The sequence below is a fragment of the Mixophyes fleayi genome, chromosome 2, assembly GCF_038048845.1.
Source record: "Mixophyes fleayi isolate aMixFle1 chromosome 2, aMixFle1.hap1, whole genome shotgun sequence".
Lineage (NCBI taxonomy): Eukaryota > Metazoa > Chordata > Amphibia > Anura > Limnodynastidae > Mixophyes > Mixophyes fleayi.
This window is the reverse complement of record NC_134403.1, coordinates 7,035,424-7,055,702: the sequence shown is the minus strand read 5'-3', so window position 1 is coordinate 7,055,702 and position 20,279 is coordinate 7,035,424. Positions and strand designations below refer to the sequence as shown.

General features: G+C 42.5%; 1 protein-coding gene across 1 annotated transcript in view; it reads right to left on the bottom strand.

Annotated features, from left to right (window-relative positions):
- Positions 1-11,004: 11,004 nt before the first annotated feature.
- Positions 11,005-20,279, bottom strand: part of LOC142140641 (short transient receptor potential channel 2-like) — a 30,839-nt gene continuing 21,564 nt past the window's right edge. The window contains exons 9-12 of the mRNA XM_075198370.1: positions 15,573-15,700; positions 13,843-13,912; positions 13,555-13,681; positions 11,005-13,397 (exon numbers count right to left, since the gene is read on the bottom strand). Of these exons, the coding sequence (XP_075054471.1) occupies positions 13,054-13,397; positions 13,555-13,681; positions 13,843-13,912; positions 15,573-15,700 (669 nt within the window). The 3' untranslated portion in view covers positions 11,005-13,053. The remainder of the gene's footprint in view (positions 13,398-13,554; positions 13,682-13,842; positions 13,913-15,572; positions 15,701-20,279) is intronic.

Below are 20,279 nucleotides of genomic sequence, written 5' to 3'. Positions count from 1 at the left end.
TGCAGACCAAGTACACCCCTTTCTGGTAATGGTATTCCCTGATGGCAGTGGCCTCTTTCAGCAGTATAATGTGCCCTGTCACACTGCAAAAAAATTTCAGGAATGGTTTGAGGAATGTAAAAAGGTGTTCAGGGTGCTGACTTGGCCTCCAAATTCCCCGGTTCTGAATCCAATCGTGCATCTGTTGGATGTGCTGAAACAAGTCCAAACCATGGAGGATCTGCTGCAAACATATTACTGTCGGATACCACAGGACACCTTCAGAGGTCCTATGGAGTCCATGCTCGAGGGGGATTGCACAATATTAGGCAGGTCGTTTTTAGGTTGTGGCTGATCAGTGTGTGTATATATAGGCAACAATTACACAGAGAAAACCCAAAGTAGAACAACAAATTCCTGAAAGGCATCAAAGTAAAGTTGCTAATTTTTAATTAAAATAACTATAAGGGGGAAGCGTGGCCTGCTAGCCGAAGCTGTGGGGGTCCCCTATACCCCAAGCAAGTGGTTTTCTGCACTATGAAACCGTTACAGCTTGGCTGATCAGAGACATAGTAACCCCGAGTAGTCTGAGGTCTGTATTTCATTCTCTCGAGGGTATAGGGAGTCTCCGCTCTGGTCCTGCACATCTGACCTCAACTCCAGTGACGGACACAGAAGTCTGACCAGCACGTTGCATCGAGGGGAGTTCACAGACTAAACGGCGGCCATTAACGCCACCACGCCTATTGTCCCCCGGTCCTATCTTCTAACCACCTCCTGACTGGCCTTGACGGGGAACCTCAAATGCCCGGAGCATACAGATGCTCATTATTCACCTGCATACTCAGCCCCTCTGCATATGTGCCTCGTGTCTCTTATCCTGCACCATGGCATGGCTGAACAGTCCTATCATCACTCCACGTGTCACCACCTCCACACCATCCTCTACTATCGTAGCATCACGTCCGTCTATCTGCTCCCAAGGAGGTTATCTGAGAGGAGGTGGAGGAAAAGGTAAAACGGACACCTGCAGCATCACCAGCTAATCGGCCCTTCATCATGGACTTCTAACTCGCGTACGCTCAGATTGCTGTTGCCGTACACCTTGGTGGTCCGCCATCCTGACTCTACCATCATTACTCCTGTTTTCTGCCCTCCAGAACCACAGCAGAAGTGCCACGTCCATAGTGGTTCAAAACAGTGTTCTATATTAGCAGCAACTACCTAATCGCTATCTGCATCTACTGTATGAGGATCTGCTGCCCTCTAGTGACTGACACTGAACTGTAACCACACTACTTGCCACTGAACCCCAACACACTTTTGATGTTCTATAATCCATTCACTTTTATACATATCAAGACCTGGATCTCCTATAGTCTTAAATTTCGAGAAATACCTGCATTGCAGATTGCTGCACTGCTTATATTGATTTGCAGGCTCTCTGAAGAACTGTGTCTGAATATTCTCACTCAGCTCTAGTTTGTGCAACTGAATGTAGGCTCCTCCCGAACCCCGGGTCCTGAGAGATCATGATATTTTAATTGGAGTGCACAGTCTTCCCTATGTACCACCCTAGTCTGTCCCCCCCCCCCCTTTCTTTTTTCTTTCTTTTTTCTAGCACTGGATACAGCAGGTAATAGGCCATAAGTAGAATCTTCAAGCAGTGATATTTTATTGCTCAAGAGTCCTTTTACACACTAGTTGGCGTTACTCGGTGATCTTCCAGAGGTACAGATAGAATACAACATAACATGGTCAAACAGGGCTTTTTTTATACAGATCCTGACACATGTTGGCAGAGGCTAACCCAGCCCCCTGGTCCTAGATGGCACCACAACGTCTGAGATATTACATCCAATGTTTATCCTCAGGATGTAGTATTCTTTAGACTTGGAAATGATGCAATTTCAGCTCTTCACAAAAACCTTGGTGGTGGCATAATTGGTAAGGCAAAGCTAGTGTGTGGTATAGATAGGGAAGGATTTAATTTTAAACAGACCAGTTGGTTGTTTCTGATTTAACCCTTTGTCTCACACGTCACGCAGGCTCAGGTGAGTGCTGGTTGTGACACTCTCGTGTTGACATGATCTTTGTCTCTCACTCTCTTACACAAACAGTACCTGATGCCTGGATCTCTCTGCTTAAGTAGACAAATCACACAGGCGTTTATACCATTTTGGACCTGATTAAACTAGCCCCACGATCTTGTCTGTGGCGTTTTCATGACTCTCTTATTGGCTCAGACGTCACGAGACTGAAAAGGCATTCACGGACTAATTTAAAGTTAATGCTTCAGATGAAATTGTGCCAGGTGTCCTGTGGGAAGCCCATAAGGCTACCATTAGAGGCACGTTGTTAAGTAAAGCCTCCACTGCTAAGAAATTGGCTGCTCAGGAGATTGCCTCCCTTTAGGACAGGATTGCTTCTTTAATTTATCAACTTAAACTGCCTCTTCGGCTATCTTGGTCCAGACTTAAAGGCCAATTGCTAGCAGGGCATCAAATACTTTGAAAGCCACTAAGGACAATTCAATGCTTGTCAACAAGCTGCACCAGAAAAGAGCCCAAGGGTTGATTGCCAAAATTAAAAGCATGCATAGTAATCAATAAGTGTATGACCCGGTGGACATCGCTCAAGAATTTCACGACTGTTACAAAGCATTGTACAATCTCCTTGGTACTCTTAACATCTGCCGACTCTCTGGTGGATGAGACCACCTCATTTTTACTTGCTTCCCCCATGACAGATTTTTTAAATAAACTTTTTACTGGTGCCCTGCTTGATGATGCAATGACCTTGGCCACCACCATTGTCGTACCTAAACCAGGCAGGAATCCCACCTCCTGCTCAAACTATAGACCAATATCATTACTAAACGTAGATTTTAAAACGTACGCAAATATTTTAACAAACCAATTGAATTTCATCCTTCCCTCCCCTGATCCACTCAGATCAGGTTGGGTTTATCCCATGCCACCAGGCCTTAGACAACACTAGACGGGCCGTTGACCTTGTGCACGCTATTCATATGCATAAGCAACCATCTTTATGGTGCTTAATGCTGAAAATGTGTTTGAATGTATTACATGGACAGTCATGTCTAGGGTCTTGATGTCAATGGGCTTTGCTGGTACATTTTTAAATAACTGGCTTTATTTCCCCTCCCTCCCTCTCTTTCATGCTGTGCCTGAGCCCCCAGAGTTATAGTGCTTACTGTTACTTGTACTGTGCTGTTTCACCTTGTACTGTGCCATTGTTTGTCCTTGTACGGCGCTACGGATACTTTGTGGCGCCCTATAAATAAAAATTAATAAAATAATAATAATATAAATCACCTAGTGCAACAGTACTGGCCCATGGAGTCGCTTCTCCCCCTTTTCTAATTTCCATCTCTACACGTCAGGGTTGCCCCCTCTCACCCTCAATTTTTGCACTATTGATCGAACCCTTAGCCACAAAAATCCGCTTCCAACTGGTCCGTCTTGGGGATCAAGGTGGGGAAATCGGAACTTAAAATCTCCTTATATACAGGCGATGTACTCCTGACTCTTTCAGACCCATCCGTTTTCCCATCTCCGCTCCTTGCAGACATTGATACTTACAGGCGTATTTCCGAATGCAAAATTAACTTTTGAAAGATGGAAACTCTATTTAAATTTTTACAACGTTACCCATTGCGGAGTTAAGCTCCTCGTCCTGCAGAGATCGGCATGGGGTGGAGGCCTTGGGAGTCCCCAATTTCGAGCATTATTATTTAGCAGCACAACTCGCCTAATGTTTCTTATGGAACACTCCTTGCTCCACTAAAGTCTGGACCTCTCAGGGGCTGGCTGGCAGACTTTAGCCAGGGGGGCAAGCACATTGCACTGGCCCATAAGTAGCGGCCCTTCCTTAAAGGGTGGTTTTCGGTACAATGTATATTTATCAATATAAAAATAGCCTATTTTAGTGTTGCTTAACCCAGAGATACTTTATTATTATAAATGATAAATCTTAAATAATAAAAAGAAATAATGCAAAAAAAAAAACAACCTCCCTTTATATTGCATTTTATTTTATATGTTCCTTCTTGCTACACCACTTTTTATTTTATTTTATTTTTTTAAACATACCTTGCTGATTATAATGGCCTTTATAAAAATGCAAAAAGCTTGTTTGCTTTGAAAACCTAATGTTTTTTATTCACCCTATATACTAAAAGGGTCTTATTTTAGAGTTAACCTAAACCAAATAATATTAGAGGTGGTACTAGAAGGCGGAGTAGAGCACTAGGTGTCAATCTGACATAGCTGGATTAAGACGCTGGGGGGCCTGGGGCACTTTAGACAGGGGGGCCCCTATGATGTAACATGGTTATCATTTTAGATAAATACACAGGCAATACTGTGTACTACAGTTAGGTGCACGCAGCTCTGCCTTCACAAGTAGTACAATGTGAAGCAACTCTCCTAAGTGAGACAGTCACCCAAATTTAGGACTGTCTCGTACCTATTCTTGTCACTTTCACCACTTGTAAGTGCTGATTTCTTAACTCATTTGCTGCTTGTCTGGATCCTGGAATGTTTGATGCCCTATTAGGAAAAAAAAATGGGTACATAAAATTTAGAAAACTCCAAACAGTCCCCGGTGTTAAATTAATAGCATCCACTCTTTATAATTTTGCCTCCCTCCAGCCCTAACCTTAAAATAACATTCTCATTTGCTAAATAGATCTAATGCTTTCCAACCAACCCTAACATTATATAGCAAACACATTTAATATATAAACCTATTTCTCTCCCTCCAAACAGCCTCACCAAAAAATGTAATTGCCCCACCACCACTCCACAAATAAAATAACACCCATTAATAACTAGCCCCTCCAGCACTCCACCATGAAATACCTACCTCCCACACTAAATTAAGACCCCCCCCCTTCCCTCACACATTATAATGAAATGCTACACACACACACACACACACACACACACACAATCACTGTATTGACAATGCATATAAGCCCTTATATTGATGGTACTTAGTTCCTACTAAATTGCACAAAATTTCCCCTGACTCTCCCAGTAGCTGTTGTTGACGATGTGCAATTGATGGATCATTGCTCCATATATGGTGGCAATGCACTAAACGAGTCTCATTCTGGCAGGAACTCCAGAACTTTGCATCCCAATTATTGCAAATCGACATCCCCCAGGTTCTTCCTCCTACCGCTTGGGATTCCTTCTGCAACTGTCCTGCAAATGAACATGTTCAGAGACATAGATTTAGCTGCCCTATTTCAAATAGTCATTGATTGGAAACAGTCCTCTGCTCCAACACTTCAGATCATTGATAGAATCTGGTAAGCATAGAAAATGGAATATATAAGCAGCATTATTCACAACACATCTAAGTCGTTCAATAAAGTGTGGGCACCATGGGCTTCCTATTTTCAAATTCCCTTCTTAATATAAGTATCTCATTTCTTAGTCCTGATCCTCCTGGTTCACCCCCTCCCTTCATCTTCCTTTTCTTATCTGTTCCCATTCTCATAGTCCTCCTTTCCTAGCAGCATCTTCATCTGAAATTACTCTTCTCTCTTCCTCTGAAAAAACAGTTTAGCACCTATTACTACTAACCTCCCAGATGACTACTAACCTCTCAGATGACTACTAACCTCCCAGAGGACTACTAACCTCCCTGATGACTACTAACCTCCCAGATGACTACTAACCTCCCAGATGGCTACTAACCTCCCTGATGCCTACTAACCTCTCAAATGACTACTAACCTCCTTGATGGCTACTAACCTCTCAGATGACTACTAACCTCCTTGATGGCTACTAACCTCTCAGATGACTACTAACCTCCCTGATGACTACTAAACTCTCAGATGACTACTAACCTCCCTGATGACTACTAACCTCTCAGATGACTACTAACCTCCCTGATGACTACTAACCTTTCAGATGACTACTAACCTCCCTGATGACTACTAACCTCTCAGATGACTACTAACCTCTCAGAGGACTACTAACCTCCCTGATGACTACTAACCTCTCAGATGACTACTAACCTCTCAGATGACGGCTCAATGTTTTTATTCATTCACTCTTATTCCCTGGAAATGCTCTTTGCACGTTTTACCCTGCCGTTGCCTGTTTGGATGTGCACTGTTCTCCATGATGTAATTTTTCTGATGTTACCTGCTGCACTGCACTGAATAAATAAAGTTTTTTTTAAAAAAAATGTAAGAAATACCAATAGGGAGGCCTGCATGTTCCGATGGTGCATACCAGAATGCAATAATAGGGAGCGGGGAAGGAAAAGGAGAGGGGGCAAGAGGGGATGAGATTGACCATTGGGGGTGTCACGAGCCGCGGCGGTACTCACAGCCCCCGCGGCTAGCTTCTGGTGCCCCCTGGCGTCCCGGCCGTCACCTTGACGCCCGGGACGTCATCTCCGGTCCCTGCCCGGCCATTGCCAAGGCAACGACCGGACGCCTCTCGCATAGCGCTGCGTCCTGGCAGTGCTGGAAGTCGGGCGCATGCGCGAAAACATGCACAGCCTGTGGGCTAATTAATATAGGGGGTTGAATTTACAGGAATTAGCCTGCAACTGTGTGTTTCAGGGACAAGCCCTGATTGGTCTGGCTCTGTACTGCCAATTAGCCTGCAGGGGTGCATACAAGCCCTGATTGGGCCATCTGTGTATTTAAGGCAGTGAGGTCTGCAGCCTCACTGCCGGTTATAGCTTACTGTTACCAGTTCTGCTGACCTGCTCTGCCCCTTGTCCCTGTACTGTGCATACTCTGCTGGATTGCCTGTGTATGACTCCTTGCCTGGATGTGGACCCTGCCTGTTGTTTTCTGTGACCCTGACCCTTTTGGCTTGTACCTTGGACCCTGCTACCTAGCCTGTGACCCCGACATCTGGCGTGTTTACTGACTATCCTGTTTGCTCGTGACCCTTGACCTTGGCTATCGTTTTGACTACCTGCTGCTTTCTACCAGTCTCCTGGCCCGCCGCTGTGGTCCTGTATTAACAACCCACACTACACCTGGAGTTAAGTCCTGGGGGAATCCGAGTACCGGTGAGCGCATCTAGCTCTAAGGGAAAGGCGGCTGCTGAAGGTGAAACCTCCGTCATCTAGTTCTGTTGGTTTGTTGATCAGGGCCAGCAGCCTAACAGGGGGCCTGACAAATCTGCCAGGAGATAAATCCGCCTGTGGAGGAGGTGTGATCAGACAAGGTGTTATAATAGTACCAGAGATTCCATATTTGGGTAAATTGGGTATGAGTTTTGTTGTGGGGACTTGGACCTGTCCAGATGGCAATCAACAGTAGTTTTGAAGTCTCTGACCATGATCACATTGTCTAGTGATAAGATGTCACTCAGATTGTGAAAGAAACCTGCTTAGTCCATGTTGGGGACATACACATTAAATAAGGTATAAGGGGTGTCCAGGATGTCTCCCCTCTGGGTTGCGTATTGCATTAGAGAGCTCAAATGTTAGATCACAAGGAAATATTTAATTTTTATAATAACGTGAGTGGTCACACATGTGGAGGAGGGAGCACGGCAAGAGCTGTGCTATGGATGGTGAGTGTCAACAAAATGGGTCTCCTGAAGGAACACGTCTCCTCTCATTTGTTTTAGTGAACGGAACAAGGTACAGCTTTTTGAGGACTATTCAGACCTTTAACATTAAATGCTAGTATTTTAATAGAAATATGTTTATAGAAGTATGAGCTGAGCCAAAGTGATGGTAATATCTGTACCCAGGTTGTCTGGGTCCCCGGGAGGTGACTTTAAGGACAGAGTGGGAGAATGAGGTACTCCTGAAAAATGAGTAACTTTGCACTGTTGAAGGCGACTTCAGTACGCAACCTCGCCTCTCTGTGAATTTGATCCTTAGCTTTGTATTAGTGAAGTCATAGGATCGCATCCCTTGGAGCTTCAGAGTTCTGTGGGCGGGGACGAAGAGCCTGATGTGGTCTATTGAATATCGTCTGGCACTGTCAGAGCCAGCATCCTGGAAAGAAGGAGTAAATATGGCTCCGTCAATAGGTTCTGGTATATTGTGGATCTGGAAGTTGTTACGTCTTCACCGAATTTCAGCATCTTCTTGCTTATCCACAAGTTGTTGAAGATTATTCCCCAGCTGAGTCAACTCATTTTCAGAGAGCTGTTGAAACGTGATAATTTCCTCTTGTTTGCTCTCAAGTTCGTCCACCCTGTTAACGAGGCTAGAGACATCCGACAAAAGGCCAGATACAGCATTGGCGACTTCATCTTCAATGAACGGTTTCATATTTATCATTTTTACGAGGACAGCTGCAATGTTGGCTTTAGTGGATGGAGCTGTGGGATCCTCCAACATAGAGTATACAGGCCTGTAATCAAACAACAACCACTCTCTCACCACCTTGAGTAATCAAATCGGTATTGTGACCGGACTCTGTACACCAACTCAAAATAGGAACAAGAAGACTAGCACTCCTGTTGCTATTACTGTCTTGCTTTAAATATTTAAGTTTAAACAATGACATTTTAACTTTGTCTCCATTCCTACTTCCTACCCTCAACATTTCCTGGTTAGCTACACAACTTTAAAATAAAACATATTTTGGATTTCAAGAGGTCATGTTGAAAATTGTTTAATTTGGTTGATTGGAAAAGCTATGGCCCTTGAAGATCTTGGACATAGCTACCAAAGTTCATGCTCCCCTTAAAAAATTTCTTGTACATTTTCCATTGAACCCGGTTAAGTGATGTCTTGAGGAACCATACTGTAATGTGCTCCAAATCCTCCAACTTGTACCTTGGGTCTGCCATTAGGCCTGCACCTCTTAACTCTTCTTACTTGCACTGTTAGATTATAGCAAAACCACCGACTGGTAACATAGACAAAAACATCACCACAATTGTTTTTCTTGATTTCAGTGATTCTGACTTGGATTTTGACCTAGAACTTGTGCCCCATGGCCTTATCTCATCCACATCTGTATGTTGTCTAGTTGTCAGATGACCTGTTCCCAATAAGCTGCTGCTTATTGGGGTTGACCTGGGATTGTGAATTGTAGGTATTCACCACCATGGGTCCCTGGTGAAGACAGGACACTGATAAGAATGTGTCCCATGTAAGCCAGCACCAACTTCTAGTAAGTCTACTACTAGTGCTTGTGACAAACCAATTATAGTTCTATTCTAGAATTAATAGATGGGACTTGGGCTATTATCCAATGTACTTCCTGTTTGATTCTTAAAGAGTTTTAACAAAGTGCCTCACTGACTCAAGGGGTTAATAAGTAAAGGTTACTTGGGAAGTTACAGAAGGCTTTGCACCTGGCTCAGCTAGGAAGTCCTTGTAATGGGCAGCAGCGAAAACCTTAGTTTGGGGTCTATGAAATTTGATTTAACTGTATTCTAGATTAATTGTGATACGAAAGTACCCACAGAGTCTTGTAAGTTTTTACTACTAATATGGCTTTCCAAAGGCGAGCATCCTTTTAGGGCATGGTTCTAATGTGAGACGCTGCCTGTTAGTGGTCGCGGCGGCTCCGGGCACCGCCGCGACTCTCCTGCTGCTCCTAGTGACGTCCCGGCCATTGCTACGGCAACCAGGGCGTCACTTCCGGTTTCTGTGTCCCGGTTGCCTGGGCAACAACCAGGACGCTTTGGTCTTCCTGACGCCGCGCCCGGCCAGCTGTCAAACAGTCGGGCGCGTGCGCACAGGATTAGGTAGGGCCAGCCCTGCAAGGCTGTGTAGGATCAGCTAATCAAGGCTGATTAGAGATTAGTTTACTGCTGGCACTCTGCCTATTCCATTGGCTGCAGGCTCTGCATATTTATCATACTGCAGCTGAGGACACATTCTGGACTGTGTCCTGATTGGCCATCTGTACTATTTAAGGCAGTGAGGACTGAGCCTCACTGCCGGTTATAGCGTTCTGTCCTCAGTCCTGCTGCCTGCTTGTACTATCCGTTTAGGTTCCTGCTACCTTAGATTTGACCACCCGTGTTTGACCCCTGCTTGTTATTGGACCTGTGAACCTTCTCTTCTGACCTTGACCTTTTGCCTGGAATTCGGATTTTGCTTCTCTGCCTGTGAGTTTGACCCTTCGCTTGCCCTTGGATATTGCATCTGTGCCTGTGACCTTTGGACCTTGGATTTCTCTTATACTACAGTCCACCAATCACTCCACTTCTGGGAAACTCCTTTAAGTCAGTATACGCTACTCGACCCTCGGTCGGCCCGCAGCCCAATCTGTCCCCACCACTAGGGGCTCCAGCGAACACCTGGCCTTCTGAGTAGTTCCCGAGTTTCACTGTACTGACTTGGGAGTTCCTAACACTGCCTCACTGCACTTATTGAGGTCTTAGGTCTTCACTACGCTCTATCTAAGAATGTATCCCTGCCACACACAACCACTGATTAGTCTGGGCAGAGTGGGAAAAGATATGAGGCAGTCTGATATGGAGAATTTAGAACAAACACAAATTTTTATCTTAATAATCTGCAATCTACTCGGAGTGTAAAATGTGGGACATACCCTTACTACAGGTGAATAGGTCAAGCATAATTGTGGGTACATATGTCATTGAGAAGCCAGAGTTAGTTTCCCAGATGCTTGAGTTGCAAGACAATGTCTGATGTTAGGCATATAGTTCAAGTACCATTAAAGTGAAATCCCATGTGGCCAAAGGAATTTCTCCAGACAAGTTTTTAATTACTAATTACAGTTTACCAGCAATTCTGTGGTGAAATGGGAGAGCATCCTCTTATGACCAGGGGTGAAAACCTGAGAGAAAGAGATTGCCCCATTTCTGTCTACATGACTGATTACTTGGTCTGTTAAAGAACCAGAAAGATTGCAGAGTCCCATCACAGTAATTGCAGAAACCAACTCAGTATGGGCAATTGTGTGCAGTAATCTATCGTCTGACATAAATGTCACGTCTAGCAGTGCAGTCACAATGTCAGTAATATTGAAAGCAGCTCTCATATTAATTAATGCAGAGAAATATGATTATTGGTGTGGAATGACTTTTACTAAACATATGCACAGACAAATATTTGAAATAAGCTATATTTCATTTTAAAGAGCTAATAAACCTAACATAAAAAAGTCTACTGTTACCATTCACAAATATAGACTGTAAGCTCATCTGGTTAGGGCAACCTCTACCTTCAGTGTCAGTCTCATTGCATGTCATTTATTTGTAACAAGCCTGTGATGTTAGAGTGCTGCGTAATGTTGACGATGCAAACACTAAGGGGATCATTTTATATATATATATATATATATATATATAAAGGCGTTTGACCTGAAGCTGTGTAAGATGGGGCAGTGGACTTCTCACAGTCTGAATTGTACACTATTTTATACTCCATTAAATACAATGTCAAACATTGTGTTGGGTACAGTCACAGTATGAAAACTTTTAAATATATATATTTGTTAATGATTGTAGTTGTATTTATATAGTTTTTATATGTTTTTGATGGTCCTTTATGCTTTAGACTACAGGGGGCAGTATTGTCTTACTGCAGCTTTCAGTGATTGTTGGTTGTGTGTATTACAGGATAATGTTTCTCTTCCCCTCAGCCTCATACATTATGTATAATGTGCTATATGGAAACATGCACAAATAGTGCAGTAACTACCTCCAGGTCAGCCTCAGCATATCCATTATACTGAGCAATGCAATGTCTGAGAATAAGAAATATATAGAGTTGCTATGCTCACCCCCTGCCAGCAGTTATATAAGGTGGATAGCAACAAGGGCGTGAATACAGAAATAAACCTTCCCTCACCCTCTACAAAATCATTGGGAAAAATGTTGACCTATATATTGTCTAAACTGGCTGAACCATATGTACTGCACTGCCTCCATCACCTGAACCATTTGTACATGCTAAAATCAGGACAGGATAAGCCCTGCCGCAAAATGCCAGAGCCCCACCGAATTCTGTGTAAGAGATCTGGGAATTGGGACTGGCGACAGTTGGGTGTATACTCTTATGTACGGCCTATACTAGCTGAACTTCAGCATCTTGTAATGTCCAACCCTCCAATGTGTTATCGGTGAGTCATCTATATCCTGGTGTAACTACCTGTGTTGTTTACATTGACTGTGCTAGGACTTGCTGGCTGTAGCTCACTCCTTGTAGTGCCCAATCCTTATACTAATTTCAAGCCAAGAATCTGCAATCAGTGTTATTTTTATATATTGTTACTAGGAATGCTGTAGATCAGTGTGTTCCCAGCCTTATACCACACTTTTGTAACCGTATCCAATGCCAAGGTTTTATTGAGGCTTTTGAGAGCAATTACGTCTCAAAATAGCCCTTGTAATAAAAGGTACTATCCTTTCCCTTCTCTCCTGGTACCATCTCCATCCAGGAGGAGCACCTCTTCAGCCATAAGACCTACTGGTAGTCACAGCAAGCTACAGACTTCTTGGTCACTAACTTAGGAGATGGGATGTATGTACCGTACCCGATTTCATTGTGGTACCAGACTGTCTATTTCCACTTTAAAGGTCAGCATAGAAGTGCACCACTGGGATGGACAGTATACTCTCTTCTAATACATTGATAGATTTCTTAGTCCATGATTCTCCCCAATTGAGCTTACAATTTACAAAATAGTTTCTGGTGTCCGGGACATAAGAAGACTGTTGACTTATCAAAGTTTACAAGGGCTCTACACTGGTATTGAAGCCACATGAGTGTTGTTGCTATACAGTCAGTCATTATAATCATCACTGCACTCATCATCAGACTGTTTCCTTAATTATAAACCCAGGATCCAACTCTTCCTTCCTGGTGTGTTATATACATTTAATAATTTAAAATAAAATCTACCTTCTTCAGTCTTCAAGTATACATCTCATCTACCCATATATAATCTGGTATATACAGAACTCTGCTGAACACTGGTCAATCACTGCCTGCTCACTACCTGGATATGAAGATGTACATGAAACAGCAACATAATCATATTTCACTTCTATAGAAGTCTGAATAATCTGAATTTTGGTTTACAGAAATCCCCGGTGTACATAATATGAATGTCTCTCATGTCCTCTACATGTCCTCTCCTACCTCTGAATTGTCATTGTTCCCACACTTGTCTACATCATCTGCTAGTGACACATCTGGATATGGGGGGCAGTCATCATCTGGCAAAATGCTCCTAAAACTGTCATGATGAACTGTGACCTCCGAAGAATCTTTTCCGGAGCTCACTGATTCCTGGTCATAACTCTGGAAACTGTTTTTCACTTTCATGATGTAGCGACTTAGCACATGGTCGTTGTCTTTATCGGTGACCTGACCTCCGTTCTCGACCAGGGAACGACGCAGATGTTTCACCTCCGATTGGAGACGGATTACATTCTTGTTCAGCTCTGTGATTCGGTTCCCCAGGTCTGCAGAGAGATAACATCACTTTCTATTACTGCAATGTTTGACAGAGATTGAGGATATTGGCGACTAGGGGTTCCACAACATTCTGAAGCTTATTCAGTGGTGTGACTGGGAAACTCATAGGTTAAAGATAAATGAGACCATCACTGAACTTGTTACCTTTGCGTCTGCCCTCTTCGAATTCCCTTCTGGCCGTGTCAATGTATCTCTGTACAAGAGCTTTTATCACCTGAAGGCGGTATGAGCCACGACTCTCCCCAAAAGAATCCACAAGTCCCCTGTTGGACTAAATGAATAAATGGGAAACCCATCTTAAGGTCCATTTTTAAATTTAAAGGCAACATTTTCACTACACAGGATTTTACTTTACTGAGACAAAATGATGAAACATTTTAGTAGACTCATCATACAAAGACTGGATGATGCTATTTTCTGTAGTTCACTTACAATCGTGGTGATGGGAGGATATTCTGGCTTCTTCTTGGGTTTGTAGCAGCATACTAATCTGAGAATGCCTCTGCGAGTAAAATAAAAACATGGGATTTCTGAATGAATCTGGCAAAGTACAAATATCACAATATAGTTTTAATGGTAGATGATTGCAAATGTAGGACCATCACCTTTCCTGGGGAAAAAGATATTTTCCTTCTGACCTCGGTTATGTTTCTGTCAATTTTTAGCAGACAAACCAGTTAAATACTAGAGATATGGTTACCACGACTGTAGGCAGTTGCTTTTGTTGGGCATAACTTCTGCTAGTCTCTCCTGAGTCAGTTCTGAGTTTGTCCCCATTGAATAAATTGTACATAGTTAAATTTCCCAGATAAAGTCGTTAATCTAGTGGTAGCTCAACAGCGAGGCCCTTGAGGGTGAATATAGCTGAAGTCACGCAATGCCATACAAAAATTGTAGTGGAGCATAATTCCTCATTCCCTTAGCGCTATGTGGAAAAGGGATACTATTGCAAAGAATAGCTTCAGACATGCCTTAGTTGTACTTAGGAAGACTAGATATCTTGGCCGTCCATGGTCTATATTGTGAAAAGGGTATTATTTAGGCTTTCAGCCAGCATGAGAGTGCTCACAAGATATCCAGTGTTGTCTCAGAGTGTTGTCTCTTTTTATTGTTAAGAAACAGCTCATCTTCTAACCACAATGTCTGTGTGTTTGTTGTGTTGCTTTTAGGATGAACTATTTTCCAAATAGATTCTTGTATTGACCTTGAACATATTACAAATCAAATAATAATATTGTCTTATGTGGTTTCTAATTTTTTTTTACAAATAATGGAATGTAAATACTGATACTAAATGAAAAATAGTGTATCCCAGATAGCCACAGGAGACAGTACAATCTGCCTCCAAATTCTGACCCCCAGGCACCAATACCCATACACCAGACACTGGTTAGGATCATGGGTACAGCTCTGAGAGGCCTGGATGTCACCGTCACTCCAGCAGAAAGAAAAACAGAATGTTGATACTATACTAATATCTGTTTTAGAACTGATTTATTGAGCTAATGTTAATTCTGTAATTCATGTTCTTATCTTCCTAAGTTACCCGCACAGGGTGATGGCAATTCCAGCCTGAACATCTGCACAATATCCATCTCATCATACCAAGCAGTAATCCTGTAGACCACCATAGTAGACTAAAACATACTAATAATCACTATCGGCTCAATAGAACCCTTTATTCCACTGCAAGCTCAGGCAAGTCAATGCCAGTTATTTGCTAACCTGAGCCAATTCCTTCCTTTCATAAGGATTGATTTCCAATAATCAGTAGACACCACTGATGGTAAAACTGTGGGTACCCCAAGTAGTGATGGACTGGAGCCATATATAAATTCACCAAGTCTTTTCATTGCAAGTTGTTTGAATCTGACAAACATATATAGATATTTACTAGTTTAAACCAATTGTCTGAAAAAGCCGTACAATGGTGTTCTTCCCTGTGATGCCTGAGATCTGGAGTTCTATCTCTGCAAGTTGAGGGTAAGAGGAACCTGAACCAGATGCAAAACAATAATGATGGTTCCTTTTTGCAGCCAGTTACAGTACAGAGGAATTGTGTATTTATATTATGCTTTATGGATTATTTGTTTCTGAAATTCTACTAATCTTTACCAGATTTGTTAAAGCGGTGAGCTGGACTGAGGCAGTGTGATCAGTACCTGATGATGTAGAAGAGAGCTTTAGGGGTTGGGATGATATTAAATGGAACCGGTAGCGTCAGCCCTTCTCTAAAATAGGACAGGTACAACTTGGAGCGAGCGAATTTCCATTCTACATCAGCGTCGTCCTGCAAATACAGCATGGAGAGATGTACTAGAGCCACAGACATAATTCACTGCCTCGATAATAAGGAAGGAAGCGCACTACAGGGTCTTATAAGTAAGCAGCAGAATAGCAGGGAAATCCAACCTGATATAATACATAAATACAAAGTATTCCGCGCTATACCTAAATAATGGATATGCCGGGAGCTATAAACAAAATGGTTTTATCAGATATTACAACAATTAGTCATGTGTTAAAATGCACAAACATATACAGTAAAATACATAATTCCATATGCAGGTTAAAACATGTATGGATAATGGTCACAGACCTAGGTGTATTCAGTAGAGAACTGATAAGTACAAGGAAAATGTCCAACAAATAATCTTAATAAACAGACAGATAAAATAAGTACAATATAATGGCTGGGTTATAGTCCTGGAGGATATCGCGGTCCGTTGAAACTTGACTAAATGTCCAAGTTGTAAAAGAATTGGTCACAATACTTGCGCTTAGTAGTGGTCCAGATACCCAGAGATTGTCCTGTAAATCCAGTAGATGGAGTTGGTAGTGTGCAGGCGGTCCGAGCGGCGGTGGGTAAATATTGTCCAGTGTTTAGTGAACCAATTTCTGAGTAAACACAATAGCGGTAATACAGATGCCACGGGCGGCGTGTGTCCTAGCCTTGAACACACGCCTGGCCGGATGTGACGTATCGGGTGTGAGTAATCCGGAAGTGAATGCTGATTGGCCGACGCGTTTCGTCACCTAGGTGACTTTCTCAAGGCAGAGAGACTGCCTTGAGAAAGTCACCTAGGTGACGAAACGCGTCGGCCAATCAGCATTCACTTCCGGATTACTCACACCCGATACGTCACATCCGGCCAGGCGTGTGTTCAAGGCTAGGACACACGCCGCCCGTGGCATCTGTATTACCGCTATTGTGTTTACTCAGAAATTGGTTCACTAAACACTGGACAATATTTACCCACCGCCGCTCGGACCGCCTGCACACTACCAACTCCATCTACTGGATTTACAGGACAATCTCTGGGTATCTGGACCACTACTAAGCGCAAGTATTGTGACCAATTCTTTTACAACTTGGACATTTAGTCAAGTTTCAACGGACCGCGATATCCTCCAGGACTATAACCCAGCCATTATATTGTACTTATTTTATCTGTCTGTTTATTAAGATTATTTGTTGGACATTTTCCTTGTACTTATCAGTTCTCTACTGAATACACCTAGGTCTGTGACCATTATCCATACATGTTTTAACCTGCATATGGAATTATGTATTTTACTGTATATGTTTGTGCATTTTAACACATGACTAATTGTTGTAATATCTGATAAAACCATTTTGTTTATAGCTCCCGGCATATCCATTATTTAGGTATAGCGCGGAATACTTTGTATTTATAATTCACTGCCTACACAATGCCCTACATAGTGCCCTACACACTGTCCTACACAATGCCCTACATAGTGCCCTACACACTGTCCTACACAATGCCATACATAGTGCCCTACACACTGTCCTACACAATGCCCTACATAGTGCCCTACACACTGTCCTACACAATGCCCTACATAGTGCCCTACACACTGTCCTACACAATGCCCTACATAGTGCCCTACACACTGTCCTACACAATGCCCTACATAATGCCCTACACACTGTCCTACACAATGCCCTACATAGTGCCTTACACACTGTCCTACACAATGCCCTACATAGTGCCCTACACACTGTCATACACAATGCCCTACATAATGCCCTACACACTGTCCTACACAATGCCCTACATAGTGCCCTACACACTGTCCTACACAATGCCCTACATAGTGCCCTACACACTGCCTTCACAATGCCCTACATGGTGCCCTACACACTGCCTACACAATGCCCTACATAGTGCCCTACACACTGCCTACACAATGCCCTACATAGTGCCCTACACACTGTCCTACACAATGCCCTACATAGTGCCCTACACACTGTCCTACACAATGCCCTACATAGTGCCCTACACACTGTCCTACACAATGCCCTACATAGTGCCCTACACACTGTCCTACACAATGCCTTACATAGTGCCCTACACACTGTCCTACACAATGCCCTACATAGTGCCCTACACACTGTCCTACACAATGCCCTACATAGTACCCTACACACTGTCCTACACAACAACAATAATATAGTGGATGCAAGTAGAGAGAGAGAATGAAATATTACAGTGGGCCCAATGCAAGTATCTGGAGGTCTGTAATATCCTCATACCCTCAGGTGTACACAGTGCTGTGCTAACCACATGAAGTCTTTCATCAGACATCATTTTATGAGAGGTAGCTAACAAAGTACATCACCACCTCGTCATTCTGCTTCTGTCGGGGGAGCAGTCGGTGGCAGGAGAAGAAAAGGAAAAATCTACTGATCGTGGAATTGTTTTTTTTCCTGTTATCTCATTTTGGTACCTTTTGTTTACCCCATATATTATATACAGCCGTGTCCAGCCATCGCTCTCTATTGTGTATTGTGAATAGTAGCTGATCTCTGGTAGCGCTATTTGACAAGTGCCGGGTGTTGCCTGTAAATGTAGTTTTACTGTAAGCAGATAGTTGGTGCTTGGAGGGAATATAAACTGATCTCTTGTTTGTGAAATAGAGGTTAGCAGTGTCATCACAGATACACTGTCAGCGAGTGACCAACCCTGGTCCAACACAATCCCATATGTATCCGACATGTTCTAACATCACTTGACTTCTGGTGTGTACCCTTGGGAGAGACACAAGTCACTGATCTGTCATAGCCATAACTCTTTCCTATTATTTCTGGTTTCTCAATGTTCTTTATGATGAGCCCAATTATTAAAGAAATACTAGAGATGCTCGAATTAATCAAGCAAGTTTGAATCAATCGAACCAAGCCGGTTTGACGGCCCCGACCTTGCTTGTGGCTCAGTCGTGATTTTTGGGGCTGGTTCGTTTTAATTTTGTTTTTAAACCATACGCTGAACATATTTGTCAAATGTGCTTGACCCGCATCTATGTATTCAAAGTACATCTTACATGTTTGTTGTCCGTGTTTGACAATTGACAAACTTGTTAGATAAGACCTATAAAATGCTCGACGGACACCATAATAAACATCAAACAGGTCCCTAAGACCCCCATTATACCAAAAGAGTAAAACAAAAAATACCCCCAAAACCCTCGTTCACCACTTTATTAACCATGAAATAAAATATTTTCTTCTTGCTTGATTCATTGTCCAAATGGGAAAAATAAACCTGAAAAATCATCATAGAAACATGACCCATCCACTTACTGGCATTGTCCACCACTAAATGATCATATCCGGTAGTCATCGGGGCTACCCTTCACTGGCAGACATTCATAAGGTTTTTCTCACACTGGACACTTATGATTGACTGGTGAAGGGTAGTCCCAGGGACTACTGGCTTTGGTCATTTAGTGAAGCTAGTGTGTGGTGGGTCTGTTCTTATGGGTTATTTTCTAGTTTTTTATTTCAACTAGGACAGATGAAGATCGAACACATTTTACATGTAATAAAGTGGTGAACAAGGGTTTAGAGAGCATTTTATTCAATTAAACCTTATTTTAAAAATAATTGTGCGTGTGTTTATATTTTGTCCTCTTTTGGTATAATAAGCTGCTGTCTAAGAAACCTGTTTGACATTCCTTATGATGTCTGTAAAAGGATTTCAATGTAAAAGGATTTCTCTATTGATTATGGGGTTTTAATCTCCTTAATAATCTGGCAAATGTATGGATGACCATTTCATACCATGATATATTACAGTCAACCAGCTCCTCGCAAAGGTACTTCTAGATTAACCTCAGAAATATAATTCTTCGCTTCTCTTAAATCCACAAGATCAATATTTATATAATAGCTTATGCTTATGTCTTCAAGAATAACCACAGACAAGATATAACTTCATTTAAAACGTGATGTATTATTAACATTCTAATTGTCAAACTTATGTATATGTTATAAAACAGTATACAGTGTAACAATATTTTACACAAAGTATAGATTTTGGTGCCATATATTACATTAATTGGCCGCATGTCTCATCAGTTTGGGGGCAGGCACACAAGAAGGAGCTTTTTCCTTGAATGATGTGTAAACCCTTTCTTGTGGGCGGAGACTACCTTCCACAGGAACTGCTCACAGCATTCATATGCTAATTACTGACCAAGACTGGTTTTACAAGTATTTACAAGCCACATGTTTCCAGTGGGTGAAGGAAGGTTTTGTGCAAAGCCAGTGTGCTCATTCAATTGTGGCTGAATCTGTTATATGTTATGCTCATATATAAAATAATAGATTATTTATGTACTCTTCATCAATGTCCATTGAGCATTATAGATGTATGTGTTAAATGTACATGTAACAGGTTCGTCAACTATCCATTATACTGGGAGCACTGATGTGGCAAAGTTGCCGTCCCGGGGGTCCCAATTTTGTTAGCTACCACACATCCTAAGTTGGGGAGACCCCACCAACTGCAAATGCCCTTCTCTGCCGAACTGGTCCCATTAAAAGTATAGGAATAGTGGTG